The sequence below is a fragment of the Melitaea cinxia genome, chromosome 7, assembly GCF_905220565.1.
Source record: "Melitaea cinxia chromosome 7, ilMelCinx1.1, whole genome shotgun sequence".
In the NCBI taxonomy this organism is placed as follows: Eukaryota; Metazoa; Arthropoda; class Insecta; order Lepidoptera; family Nymphalidae; genus Melitaea; species Melitaea cinxia.
Window position 1 is genome coordinate 11,839,777 of NC_059400.1, and position 15,121 is coordinate 11,854,897.

At 32.3% G+C, this 15,121-nt stretch overlaps 1 protein-coding gene across 1 annotated transcript; it reads left to right on the plus strand.

The window, feature by feature from the left end:
* Nucleotides 1-554: 554 nt before the first annotated feature.
* On the plus strand, nucleotides 555-10,663 carry LOC123654862 (arylsulfatase B-like). Its single transcript, XM_045590724.1, has 8 exons — nucleotides 555-718; nucleotides 3,246-3,336; nucleotides 3,848-4,007; nucleotides 4,532-4,758; nucleotides 5,506-5,614; nucleotides 6,381-6,533; nucleotides 9,028-9,696; nucleotides 10,245-10,663. Exons 1-8 carry the CDS (start codon nucleotides 555-557, stop codon nucleotides 10,475-10,477), a joined length of 1,806 nt encoding a protein of 601 aa, XP_045446680.1. The 3' UTR covers nucleotides 10,478-10,663.
* Nucleotides 10,664-15,121: the final 4,458 nt, after the last annotated feature.

The following is a 15,121-nucleotide window of genomic DNA, read 5'->3' on the forward strand; positions in this document are numbered from 1 at the left end:
CATAGTAATACTTATTTACTATGTAAATAATATAAAACATTACTGATAATGACGTAGTTCATGTTTTTTTTCTTTTGATAAATATTTTTAAACATTTTTTTTTGTGTTTCTAGGTAATTAATTGAAGAACTGGTCTTACTCTGGTCTTGCTAACGTTCGGTAATGATAATTAATGATTAGTTACGCATTAATTGTTTGATAGGAAACGGGGAAGTGAAGATATATTTTATTATTTTCTTTTATCAATAAAATTATTAGTAATTTTACACAGAAGACGTAATTCGTAAGTTACGAGACCCTGAATGTCTTTAAAGTCGCTAACATGTTTTTATTACCACGCTTTTATTAGCTTGGGTTGTATGTATGTATGTATGTAATGGAATCTTTGAGCATCATTTTCACCGATTTCCAGAAGTTTGATTAATTTGAAACTTTGCACATGTAATGTGGACTGATGACAATGCAATAATTCAATAACAGTTTCCCAATATCCGTATTAGGACCGCCAGGATTAATAAATTCTTTCGTGGATCCTCTGTAAGAAAGTAAGAGAGATGAAGCTAGTGTGCGATCTGCGCATGCCTGCAGTTTCGGACCTTAGTCGTGTAAGATCTTTAGACGGTATTCGGATTGAAAAACCTGAACGCTCTAAGTTAACAGGGAAAACCCCATGCAACAATGAAGCTTTAGACGAAATGATTAGATTACGAAATAGTTCGTAAGGCATTTTAATACTCACATGTCTGCAAATAATTTATTGAAAATCGAACTAAAAAATAAAAAAATAAATTATAGTTTAAAAAAATTAAAAACCACGCTTTTATAGCTAATCGAACCAAACAGTAGAAAATAATTTTTAATTGCAAAGAGTTTATATCATAGTAGTAGAAGTTCGAATAATCAATCATAATTAATCACTTCACTATAAAATTATTATAAAATTTAAGTTATTAAGAGAATAATTTAATTCAGAGTAAAGAGCGTGGGGTGTTTGATATATCTAATGTAACAATTATTTTACTTGCAACTATCTATGTTCGGAGAGGTATAAAAACATGGTAAAAAGCTATGAAAATATAGTAAAATGCACCCCACGTTTTTTTAGTCTGAATTGAATTATTGTCTTAATAAGTTATAATCTTAAATAATCATAATTTTATTTTTAAGTAATTAATTATGATTGATTGTTCGATCTTCTACTATTATAACTCTTTGTAATTAAAAATTATTTTCTGCTTTTTAGTTCGATTAGCTATAAAAACGTGGTTTTTTAGTTTTTTTAAACTATAATTTATTTACAGCAGCGACTTAGTCAGCGCTGATAGAGACGTAGACGCAAAAAAAAACTTTCAGTATAGTAATACAGTGACAGACATTAAACGTTACGTGAACGCTATTTATTTGTGCTAGATAAGAGTTTTAGTGATGTGCTCTTTTGAAAAACGCTAATAGAACAACAACCTAAAAGCATCGACGAGAATAAAACTGCAACGGACGTATTGATCTAAATATTATGATGTTTTTGAGCCAACCTACACATATCAGAACCTAACGGTGAATTTTTTCCTAATTATTTTTTATTTAGAAAGTATGTTCATTGAAGTATTAACGCCATAGTAAATTCAAGCGATAAAACATAAAGCGATGCACGCTCTACTTGGAGAGTAAGCTGTTGAATGCGTGACGAGAGCGTTACGAAAAGTGTGATCGGGCGAAACAAACGGAAGTTGAGAGGGAGATATAAGTTAGTGAAGATAGAAAGAGAGAGAGAGAGAGTTACGTTTCGTATATTACTGTAGGGGTAACTGAAGAAGTTTTACTTCAGTCGTGTGGTTTAAAGCACATTCGATTTTATTTATATTTTCCGATAACTTCCAAGACATTATTACAACAGAAAGAATAATTAATGCTGTATTCGTTTCAACTGCTTACTAATCACTGAATTGTAAGCGACTTTTTTTAAAAGTTGGATTGTTTATAGTTAGTTATTCTTAAAAGACGAAGAATATAGACAATTCATTGATGTTTTATTATTCCTCTAAAGGATTAGACAGCGTATTCGTTATATTTTAATGATTTTTTACTAAAACCTAACCGATTATGCACTTAAACATTCTCCATTAGTCATTGCTGAAAACATATTGGTGAAAACAGCATTAAAATATGTGAATGAGATTCATCGAATTTTTCTCGAAGGGACATACAGAGGCGGCGAAGGAATTTGTATTGTACTGTTTAGGTAGGTGATACATATCACGTGTTCCGCGTATTAACTGGGAAAATAATAAAATTATTATTTTTTCAGCTGTACTGAAACTGTTGCTTAAATAAAACTGCAATAACCATTCTGTTTACCTAGTTGTTTCTGTGTAATAAACTTAAATATTGTTTGTATTTAACAAACATTTAAGTCATGTTTTTTATCGTAAATGATATACGAGATAAAAATAAACGATATAAATTAATGCTAACAAAAGAAATTTAGAGGTGTAAATATTGGTTTTAATAATATTAAACACATCATTTGCATAAATTATTTTACAATCAATGAATAAAAAAAATGCGTGCGTACAAAGTACACATTTCAGAAGTGAAACTTCTTTGGCAAACTAATTTTAGGTCTCGCCATCGACAAAAACGTTACCGTTTTAATAAAAAAAAAAAAAAAAAATTACCCTCATGTGCCTAAAGAAGATTTACTTCAAAAGATCTTTTCCATTAAAATGTCTCGACATAAGGCATTATTGACTTAACTACGTAGCTATTTATATGACGCTAATAGCTAGACTTATGAGTTATAAAACCTAATTCCTATAAACTGAACGACTTTTTATTAGTTTTTATTTATACAATAATTTTTCTTCATTAAGTAGAAATCTGTTTGGATTCTACTTAAATTTATTAAATATTTTTTATTTAATAATGATTTATATATAAGTGATCCGCCCTAATGATGTTAGCGAGGGTTGCGATATCTCGTAAGATATACAATTACCAAATAGTGCACTGACAAGAAATTTTTAAAAATGAAATTGTTGGGTAATTTGAATGCTGCTGTGTGAATTGTTTATTATAGTGTGATGGTTATATTGTTTGCTTTGATAAAATATCCGTAGTGCTCCTAAATCTCAGATATAGTTGAATCATTTTAGTTTTTGCACACTAGTCGTGGATGTCTTTTTTACGTTTATATAGTTTTTTTACAATTAGTTGACGGTATGTGATTATTTTATTTTGTATTTCAGGTTAGGATGGATGCCCTACATCTTTGTTTTGGTGGGAAGTGTGTACTCCTCCAAACGCCCCCATATTTTATTCATTATGGTCGATGATATGGTAAGTATTATGATAATTAATAACGCTTCAGCCTGTAATATCCCACTGCTGGGCTTAGTCCTCTTTCTCCATGTAGCAGAAGCTTAATCCAACATGATAACAACTGAGACTGACGGGTTAATGCCTAAAGTACATAAATGTGTTTCACGTGTGAAAACGTAATTTTATATATTTTTTAACGTTATTGAATTAACATTTTTGACTATATGTTCTTATGTTTATATGTTCTTATGGGATTGTTATCCCTTAGTCGCCTCATACGACACCCACTTCCACTACTACCTTGGAACTATCCAACTGCTGGCTTTGAAATACACAGGCCAAAGACGGGCAGCAGCGTCTTCGGTGCGGCAAAGCCAGCCCCGCGGTCACCAACCCGCCTGCCCAGCGTGGTGACTATGGGCAAAACACATGAGTTCACGTCATTTTTGGCGTGAACTTGTGGAGGCCTATGTCTAGTAGTGGACTGCGAAAGGCTGCTGTGATGATGATAATTTTAAATGACAATTAGGGTTGGAACGACGTGTCTTTTCACGGATCAGATCAGATATTAACACCGAATATCGACACATTAGCGTCTCAAGGCGTCGTCTTAAAGGAGTACTATAGTGAAGCAATTTGCACGCCGGCCCGCAGTGCGCTCTTGACTGGAAAATATCCAATGAGAATAGGTTCGTAATTCTTAACATTTAATCTATTATAAAAAGATCTACAATTTTTGTTAAAAACCCATATTACGAGTACTTATATTTAGGAATTTCAACATACAGAAACATCATTTGAGTAATAAATATTTCCAGTTTTTATATGAACTCATTTAATTTATTTCCTTCATGAATAGTTAGCCTATAGGTTAGAACAATTACATAGCAACTAGGGATTTGCGTCTTTGGTTCTGATGTAATATTGCGAGTAAATATCTTAACGTCGTAGGTTCAAGGCAGAAATTTCTATATGTACAAATATTTGTTTCTTTTCTGGGAGTGTAGGATTGTAGATATTGCCGCCGTGCTTCAGAAAACACGTAAAGTCATTGGTTTCGATTATTATCACTCGATAGCGATACGTATATATGGTAGGAAAATTATTCGCCAACCAAGCTTTAAACATTCTACTGTATGGAGAATTCGTCTTTGCCAGCAGTGGGATGTTTACAGTATGACTCAGTTTAGTTAAGTTTAGGTTTCTGTTTCAGGCATGCACGGATCACCTCTTTCCAATTCCGAAGACCGCGGAATACCTATAAGTGAAAAACTCCTTCCGGAGTATTTGAAGAACTTAGGATATGATACACATTTGGTAGGGAAATGGCATGTCGGAATGTCTAGACAGGAGTTCCTACCTTTAGCGAGAGGATACGATTCTCATTATGGTGTAAGAGGAGGCATGGCCGATTATTATACGCATCATAATGTTCAACCGGTAAGTGGATAAATAAGAGTGTAAAGGTAATAAATTTAGTGAATACTATTATTTGATTTTTTTAACAATTTCGTTAGTTAAAAATTGGAGTTAGTAATAAATAAAATGGGGGTACCGCGTCAACGAGTTATATTTAGGTACCTACAGGTTTTGATAGATGAGAATACTTATTACTACACTACCGACAACAACAATTCTGGTGTATTCGCTTAAACAACGGCTATCGCGGGTTCGAATTCCGCTCGAGGCTGATATTGGACCAATTGAAACGAAAAGGTCGTACACTATAGCAAAACTATACCATAGTATTCTGTGAGCAAAACTAATATCAGATTTAAGGATTACACGAAAATCTTAATAATGTTTTGTTAATGAAAATTGAAGGAAAGGTGCAAATATTTCAACAAAAAGCTTGGGTTTGAATAGGATCCTAACAACTACCCAAGGGCCATAGAAATTATATTTCGTGCAAATTATTGTCAGCTCTTTTGTCATTGAAACTTTGTTATAAAATACTAAACACGTGAAACAGAATGACTCGTTTCGTAGAGATCCACTTTGAAATTATAACAAAGCCGATATCGTGTTTTCGTGTTTATAAATTATTTGTATTGAAATAATGAAATAAACATCAATGAAATACAATTGTGCGTCGTTAGCTGAATACATTAAAATGTAATAAATAAGTGACATAGTACTACACATTTTTAGAAATATCATTAATTGATTTGAATATATTTTCTCCAGATGCCAAACGGAGGTGAATTTTTCGGCCTTGATTTATTTGACAACGACATTCCACAAGCTGACGAAGAGCGCTACATAGTAGATGCACTTACAGACAGAGCTATCGGAAGTAAGTGGTTTAAAATACATCAAATCATAGATACATCTATGTGACAATACTAAATTGAAAATGGAAATATAAATTATAATATACATCTGTTTTAAAATAATTAAATAAATATACTCAGTTTTTAACAAATGATAAATTATAAGCTAGTGAATGACAGTAACGATATAAAAATATAAAATAATACTAATACAAACTTAAAAAGAACATAGCATGAAAGAGAAAGTGGAAAGTGGCCGAAGCGAAAGAAGTGTGTAAGGATTGTAGCAAGTAGAAAGAAGTAGTCTCTGTCTAAGACGTGCTTCTACTCCAGCCTGTTTTAAGCAACGTCTAAAGACGCTCGCTTAACATATAATAATTTTCAAACTTTAAGCATATATATTTTATATCAATATATATTTTACATTTATATACGTATATTATACTATCTTGATTATTTATGTATGGATATTTGTATATGTGTACGAGTATGTATTATTTAATTTATCAAACTCTATTATTATTTAACCTTAAAAATATTGTGTACACTTCCGTCACTATCTGTCACTACTATATGGTGTCCTGTGCCCAAAGGTTATCTGGAAGAAATCGCTCTTCAGCGATAAAATCGCCTTTGTACATGTTTTGTTTTTTTTTTTAGTTACTACTGTTTGTTTATATTTTGGTTTACAATAAGAATATATTATTATTATAATAAAATATGCAAATGTAAAATTAAATAGTGTGTAATAAGTCTCAAATAGAACTTAAATAAGACAATTATTTTTAGTTATTCAAAACCACAATAAGTCTCGACCAATGTTCCTGCACTTGGCACAAACGGTACCTCATGCAGGTAACGAGGGAGGCCACTTGCAACCTCCGCTTTTCAGGACTGTTAAGAACAAACATATTGCTCACTCCGATAGACGCTTATACGCGGGTATGTATTTGCTTTGTAACTTCTAGTTATATTAAGAAAGTTACGCTTCTTAGTTGGTAATTAACACATTTACAAGTATGGTTTAAATAACTACTTACGAGTATTATGGGTATGCTTAAACAAGTGGGTTACAAAACACTATATCCAATGTTAGTATTATAAATATCTAAATTATACGAATAAACATATCATATTATTAAGAATCACGAGTAAAATCAAATTTTTGTATGCCATGGCTTGGTTTTCTGGCAAGTGATTATAATTAGTCCGTTCCTTTTTCCCCATAAAGATGAAAAGCTGTAGTAAATGACGCCAACCACCATGTCATTTTGGAAAATCAGAAGGGAATTTTTAAAGTATCTATATTCATGTGAACGAGAAAGTCGTTCATCCTGCATTGCCGAAATTGTTAATCAATTATTTATTAAGGACAACTTATATAGCTATGTGGTTTCATTTCTACCAATACATTTTTTAATGTTTAAAAATGAGTAGATAGGTTGTTAAAAGTTTACGTACTGTGTTGCGATCATGAATTTTGTAATTTGTGTATTATTTTAATCGTGTATAATAATTACATAATAATTTTGGTTAAAACTTTTACTTTCTGATACTCTTACGATGGTTTACGGTCACCAACATGACACCGTTTGGAAAGAATTTCAACAATACAATAATATAATATCATAAAGAAAACGAGAAATAAAATGACTGACATTGAGCTACAAATATGACATTTTATAACAGGAATAATAAGATAAAAATGCGAATATTATATACTTAAGCGGACATACTTTAATATAGGCCCGAGATAAAAAACAAGTTCACCTATCTCGTCTAAAGTTATTTTCTTTTGTTTTATACGTTCAAAGCATGTACTTTCTTGATTATACTTTTATAATAGATTTATTAGTACCTGGGTGACCGAGCTCAGCTCAGGATTTTTAGTAAATCGTGAAGGATTAGTAGTAGAAGAGAGAGTTAAAATGATTCGCTGCCGGTTTGGATGAAGTCTTTTGTTCGGGGATAACTTCGTCGTTTATGAAAAGATTTTGATAATTCTTTTTTTGTTGGAAAGGAGATATCCCGGTGGATACCATCACAAGGAAACCAGGATCTGATGATGGGATCCCAGAGAAATTGAGGGAAACTCTCGAAAATCCGCATAACTTTTTACTGGGTGTACCGATTTTGATGATTTTTAACTTAATCGAAAGCCGATGTTTATCATGTGGTCATATTTCATCGAGATCTGATTACAATTTTTGGAGTAATCATGGATAATGCGTAATTCTTGACTATTTTTTCGTGTACCTACATTGTATTAAGAGTCGATTTTTGTTTCGTTTGCCTGCAAACACAATTATTAATAATGAATTAACGTAAAATAAAAATAAAAAATAGCGATAAATTAAAAATTGATACAAAATACACAATTACAAGATTTAGAGTAATTGCTTCTCAAAAACTGACAGGCGCTCCAACAAAACTTGTTTTTTTTTTTTGAAAATCATATTTAAATACGAATTACATATTTATAAAATATTAATAATATTTTTTTTTGCCGACAATAATAATAAATATAAATAAATATAAAAAATCAAACATAAAAAATAATTAAAAAATAATAAAGATACAATAGGAATAATATTTTACGATTTTACCGACATAATAATAAAAAATAAGAACTGCCTATTTAAATAAAAAATAACGAGTGCAATTAGAAAAAAAAAAAGAAAAAAATATTGATCAGGGACATGGGGATTTGAACCACGATCTTCTCGGTTGATCCCGACCGGCCGATTCCCACCAAGCTATTGCAACTATCTTTCTCTCCCTAAAAGCAGGGATAAAACGACATTATCTAAAAATGAATCCTAGCTAGATGGATTATCTCCCCCGAAACCTTCTATATACTAAATTTTATGAAAATCGTTGAAGCCGTTTTCAAGATTCAGATTCTATATATATATATATACTAGCTGACCCGGCGAACTTCGTATCGCCTAACAGTCGATTCTTTAATTTTATTAATTTTTTTTTTAGAATTTTTCTCTCCGTAAGAACCATCCTCGTACTTCAAGCAATATTTGAAAAAAAGAATTAGCGAAATCGGTCCAACCGTTCTCGAGTTTTGCGCTTAGCAACACATTCAGCGACTCATTTTTATATTATCTTAATATATATAAATCTCGTGTCACAATGTTTGTCCTCAATGGACTCCTAAACTACTTAATCGATTTTAGTCAAATTTGCACACCGTGTGCAGTTTGATCCAACTTAAAAGATAGGCTATATTTTATTTTGATATATTATGTTATTATTATATTTCAGAAAAAATAAGGTGATACGAAGTTCGCCAGGTCAGCTAGTAGATATATAAGAATTGCTCGTTTAATAGTATTAAGATAAGATAAGATAGATAATATGAAGTTTGCGTAATCACAAGCTCATTGTTTTCATAGTAATTGTTTAAGTTTTTTTTTTTTTGCAGAGATGATCACATATTTAGATGAAAGTGTAGGCAAAATCGTTAAAGCTCTTGCAAATAAAGGAATTTTAGAAGATACCATTATTGTATTTGCTTCTGACAATGGAGCTCCAACTGAAGGCATTTTTAATAATTGGGGAGTCAATCTACCTTTTAGAGGACAAAAAGATACCCCTTGGGAAGGTGGAGTCAGAGTGCCAGCCATCATTTGGCATTCATCGCTTAAACATAAAGTTTGGGAAGGTCTAATGCATGTTACTGATTGGTTGCCAACCTTATTGGCAGCAGCTGGTGGAGAAATTGGAGCGGAAATAGATGGCATAAATCAGTGGAACTCTATAGTAGGAAATGGAGAACCTAAAAGGAAAGAGGTTCTCATAGCAGTGAGTGATGATAATATTAGAGCTTATGCTGCATATCGAGCTGGTGACTACAAAATTATTGTAGGTAATGTATCTGGTTTATCGAATAGCTACTATGGTGTAGAATTTATGAGGCTTAAAGAATCTCCTCCAGACTATTTTCCATCTCTTCGAGGTTGTGAAGTGGCTAAAGTACTTGAATCGTTCGGGTTATTTCTAGAATATGATAAGGTTTTAGCTATGAGGAAAGCAAGTTCAATTCAACAATTAGATCGTACGGAAGATACCATTTCTTGTGAACCTACACTTGGTGAGTCGTATTAATTAAATATAATAAGGTATTCCCATTTCCTTAGGTTTTTAAAAAAAAGAGAAGGTTACTCAATTTGACCGTGATTTTTTAAATGTATGTTCAGGGAAAAGTTTGTCGTTTATGAACCGATTTTGATAATTCTTTTTTTGTTGGAAAGGAGATATCCTATGGGTGGTACCATAATAAGGAAACCAGGATCTGATGATGAAATCCTAGAGAAATCGAGGGGAACCCTCGAAAATCGTAGTGACGACTAGTGCGCTTGTTAATTTTTTTCGTCAACTTACGTTGTATTACTTATCTATGTGATTGAAGTCGGTTTTTTTTGTTTGCGGGCAAACACAATTATTACAATAACGATGTAAAGAATAATTATTAACAAAAATAATTATAGTTATGTTTCTAAAATTAAATACTTGTAACATCCACATAAAGAATAAAATTGCTCACGGTTTTATGCCTGTTCAAAATAGTAATTTTAAACGATTTAAAAATTTTAAATTTTCTTGTTGTATTAACCATAAGTTCACTATTTTCTATTTTAGTTCGAGGTTGTTTATATAATGTTCGACAAGATCCATCAGAAAGTCATGATCTTTGGTCTCACAATAACAAAATAGCCGTGATGCTTACAAAAAGAGTTAATGCTTTAGTTGCAATGCAGCAAAAACGAAAAGTATTTGAATTGGACGCTAGGTCTAATCCAGCTAATTTCGGATACATCTGGCTTCCTTGGCTAAACGATACGATGGTGGGTGATGCAATTGATACTAATTAAATGATTTAAAGAATAAAGTATAATATTAAAAAAAGCGAACTTTATCGAACATTAAACAATTAATAGCAGATCAATAAATAAAGAAGACGGTTGCTTCAGATATCAGCTATTCTGCTTGACGAAAGGAAACTTATTATATTTTTATTGATTAATTTTTACTTTTAATATGTTGTTGTTATTTTCATACGATTAAAAAATTATGCTAAAATTAACAAGTGGTTTTCTTTTAAACATAATGTCTTCACAAAAGCGTAGGTATTACCTAATATTGTGTGATATAATTATAAATCACGTAATCCTTTAGTTTATTATTTTAAACAATTATAAAAAATAATTAATTTGCTAATCTTTGTTCATATAATTAATTCATTATTATTCTTACAGTATATAAAAGGTAAATTTTTTGTTTAACATTATGATTGATGAAGATTTTATGACTATTTTTGGTTTTCAAAGAAATTATAAGAATAAATAACACCGCTATTTCTGCATATACAAAAATTTCTATGACAGGTACAAACAGGCGTTTGCGCAGCGGTTACATTACTCTGGCTGTTGCCCTAGTGGTCGCAGGTTCGATCCCCGCACATGACTAATATTAGTATTGGCCATGCGGATGTTTGTCGTGATCTGGGCGTTTGTGCTTGTGTATTGTGTTTCTTTTCGGACCCTGACACAGGAGAAAATCCTACTGGTGGCTGTTGAGTGTGAAGCGTTTTTTTTTACCTAAAAACATAATTAGAAGTGGTAGAATTTATTTTGTAATTAAACCCTTCGCATAAGTAAATTTTGTAATTTATACCACTTGTTAAAATTTTTATTGAAATACAGCTTATTATTATTAAGTCCACACAATAACCTAACCTGTATGCGGATGATTTGCAAATATATCGTCATTTTGAGCTGACCGAGCTGCATGGGTCTATTAAAACTCTAAATGAAGACCGTAGTTTTATTAATCCATCTAAATTACAGACAATAATTGTCGGTAGCAGTCGTTTAAGAAACCGAATCGATTGTAGTGATATTCCGCGCGTCTTGTATTGTGGCACACCTATTCCTTATTGTGACAAAGTTAGAAACATGGGCTTGGTATAGACAATAACTTATCTTGGATAGCTCATGTCAGCGAGGTCAGCAGAAAAACACACCACACCTTTCACTCTCTGAAGCGTCTTCAATTATTTTTACCATTTAAAACCAAAATTTAGCTTGCGAAATCCCTTTTCTTACCCATTTTCAACCATGCAGATGTGTGCTATTTAGATATGACACAGGAGCTACTTAGTAAATTAGAGCGTCTATGATCACATCTCCCACATTCATACTAAACTCAAAAGGCTCCACCTTCGCCGTGATATGCACATCTTTTTCTTCCTATATAATATAATCCAAGTTCAAAAGTCTCGTCCTTACCTTCGGTCCACAACAAACGGTTTACAACCAATTAATTAAATTAATAAGTTAATAATTATTTTGAATGAAATATTTATCCTTCTTTATTTTATTTTCATTTTCTATATATTTTTATTACTATTTCAATACCCAAAATATGGTCTAAAGCACACTGGTTTTTCTTCTATATAGATTAAAATTTTAAAATAATACAAGCAATTTTACTGTTATGTCTAAAAACTTTGGTATAGGACTATAGGTAGAATTTGTAAGACCTGTTTTACAAAGAAGATAATTTTTATTCGATTGTTTTGTCTTCAAGTCTCCTCCTATATTTCCTAATCCCATCCACTATGGTATTTTTATAGTATTTTTATGTATAAAAATCGCTTTGTTAAATATCGGCTACCTCATTTATTGAAGGTGATATTCCCAATCCTATTTAAACTAAGGTACCTGTAAACATAGAATTTAACGCCTTAACAAATGTACATCATATATAAAAATATAGTATTTTTAAAAATTATATTAATCAAAATTGGTCAAACTTACGTCTTTCATATGACAATGCTGGAACTCAAATTGAAAGTAATTTGCCTTTCTCTAAAAGTGCTTACAGAAATGTGATCACTACAAGCCTTAGTTTTGAATGATGCACTATGTTTTTTTAGACAGTAAAAATAAATAATGTTATGATAAACAATTACTTTATATTGTTTTAAATACTTAGCGTGGTGGATTAAGCTCTGATCCTTCTCCTACATGGGGAAAGAGGCCTATGCCCAGAAGTGAGATATTACAGGCTGAAGCGTAAATACTTAGATGTCACTAGAACAAACGATCATCGTGCTAGATATGTGATGAACAGGCAGTTTAGATGATTTTTGTTATTCTGATTAACATTTGTATCTAGAATTCCTTCACCCTCCTGTGAAAAATGCTTCGACAAAGATATTACATTGATCTTTGGTCTTCTCTTCAAATTATTATTTCCTCTTACTCCTTTACGCTTTAGGCGGTCTCTTTGTTGTCAATACGGTTCTTGACATACCCAAGAGGAACATAAATTTTTACTTGCACTGCTTTTTTCAATCTAACTTTAGCGCATCTTCCTGGAACAAATTTTCCAAAGACATTCAACTCAAGGTCAGTAAAAAAAGATAACTATTAAAACAGCTCCTTAACTATTCACATTATAGTTTTCGGTATTTCTATTTTCACTTATATTATTGCATTATACATATAAGGATTTATATAAGTGGCATGTAATGTAAATAATTTAATTTAATTTTCTATTAGCTATGTATGTTTTATAGTATCCTGTATATTTTATAATACTGCAACTTAATGTTTTTAGTCAGTAACAGTCAAGAAACTTATGTTGGATATAACTTCTTTGGTGATAGTCGTGTTAATAATTAAACATCTGTCATAATAACGAAATAATTTTACTCCTTAAAAACAGTTGCTAAAATATTAAGTAAGGATATTATTTAATATATAAAAAATTTACGTTTTATTTTAGCAGCAGATATCTGAGAATTAATTCACCTATGAGTACTCAATAATCTGCGGTGACTGAAATCAACCACAGTATTTTGCATGACAATATCGAATCTGTACTCACTCAGACTACTTAGTAGTTAAAATTAACAAATTAATTTATCTTTGTACACGACTAAATGAAAGTTGTTATTTTAATAAGGGAACATTTTACATCACGTCGAAATAAAAATATAACGACTCACCCGATTGTTGCTATGTATAATAATTTTCATGAATTAAAAAAAGGCTTTCAAATACACAGGCCAAAGACGGGCAGCAGTGTCTTCGGTGCGATAAAGCCAGCCTTCACAAGGTCACCAACCCGCCTGCCCAGCGTGTTGACTATGGGCAAAACACATGAGTTCACGCCATTTTTTGGCGTGAACTTGTGGAGGCCTACCTCCAGTAATGGACTGGAAAAGGCTGCTGTGATGATGATGATGATGATGAAAAAAAAAAACTTTTAAACGCTTTACACTTAAAAATAATTTTCTTTTCACGATCTACGTCTTTCTTCCTCGATGCCATCTTTTCCAGACCTTAAGTGTGTCCTTTTGTCATTTTCTTTATTTCAGTAAAACTTGTTGGTTGCACTAAAAAATATTTTATACAGCCTAATGTTAAAAAATAATTTAAATAATATGTAAAATTTACTTATTTTAATCGAATAATATTACTTATTTTTTAATTTTTTCAAATATAAAATGTAATTGCTAGGAAATAATAAGCACCTATCCCGCAATAACACGTTTTTTTTTTTGTTGTTAACAACCGCAATATTTATTATACGAACGTCATAACGAACAATTATGCTTGCTTCTGTAGGTACTGTCATAACCTGAAGGAAAAGTCTTTTTTACACCTCAAAGGTGGCAAGGCAAACAAGCGTACGGTACGTCTGATAGTAAGCGGAAACTATAGCTTTCAGGACGCCTGCAACAACAGGAGCATTGCAAGTGCTTTGCCGACCCTGAATCTTACCTTCCAGAGCTCTGGCCACGTTACTCTTTTTTTATAACTAAGTCGACGAACAAGCGTACGGCTCACCTGATGGTAAGCGACTTTTTTTTACGTGGGGAAAATCCTTCATGGAGAAATCATGGAGGAATCCTTCCAGCGGGGGCGCCAGAGGGTTATCTCAGAATCCTACTGACTAAAAAACCACCACGTGTGAGCAGTCGTCCGACTGGGTGGGGCGAGATGGGGTCGCGCTAGCATTCGCCACCTCGCCCCGGGATGGTAAGCGACTACCGTCGCCTAAAGACGCCTGTGGCACCAATTCTCTCTAGGAGCTCTGGTCACCTTACTCACCAACAGGAACACATTACCTCTTGAAAACAGTATTATTTAGCTGTAATCTTCTGTAAGGTCAAGGTACTACCCCAGTCGGGCTGCTCAATTTTTTGAGCAGGAAATTTCTTGCTGTGCCCTACCCCAGCTAAACCACAGGAACACTATGCTACTTCAAAGCAGTATTATTTGGCTGTGATCTTCTCTAAGGTTGAGGTGCGTAACCAGTCGGGTTGCTCCAAATTTTGAGCAAGGTGATTCCTGCTGTACCCTACCTCAATAAAAGATCATTTAGATGTTATTAATATCTCTTAGATATGTTTATGCATAAATTTGTTATTATTGAAGTAAAATTTCTTTACACACGAGGAGTAAGCTGGTGAAAGAGTAAGTAAGCCTGACGCGAGCTTTACG

Coding starts and splice junctions, on each gene's coding strand:
- LOC123654862 (XM_045590724.1), top strand. CDS start 555: ATGAAGCTAGTGTGCGATCTGCGCATGCCTGCAGTTTCGGACCTTAGT. Junction 3,337..3,847: donor TCATTATGGTCGATGATATG/GTAAGTATTATG, acceptor AATGACAATTAG/GGTTGGAACGACGTGTCTTT. Junction 4,759..5,505: donor CGCATCATAATGTTCAACCG/GTAAGTGGATAA, acceptor TATTTTCTCCAG/ATGCCAAACGGAGGTGAATT.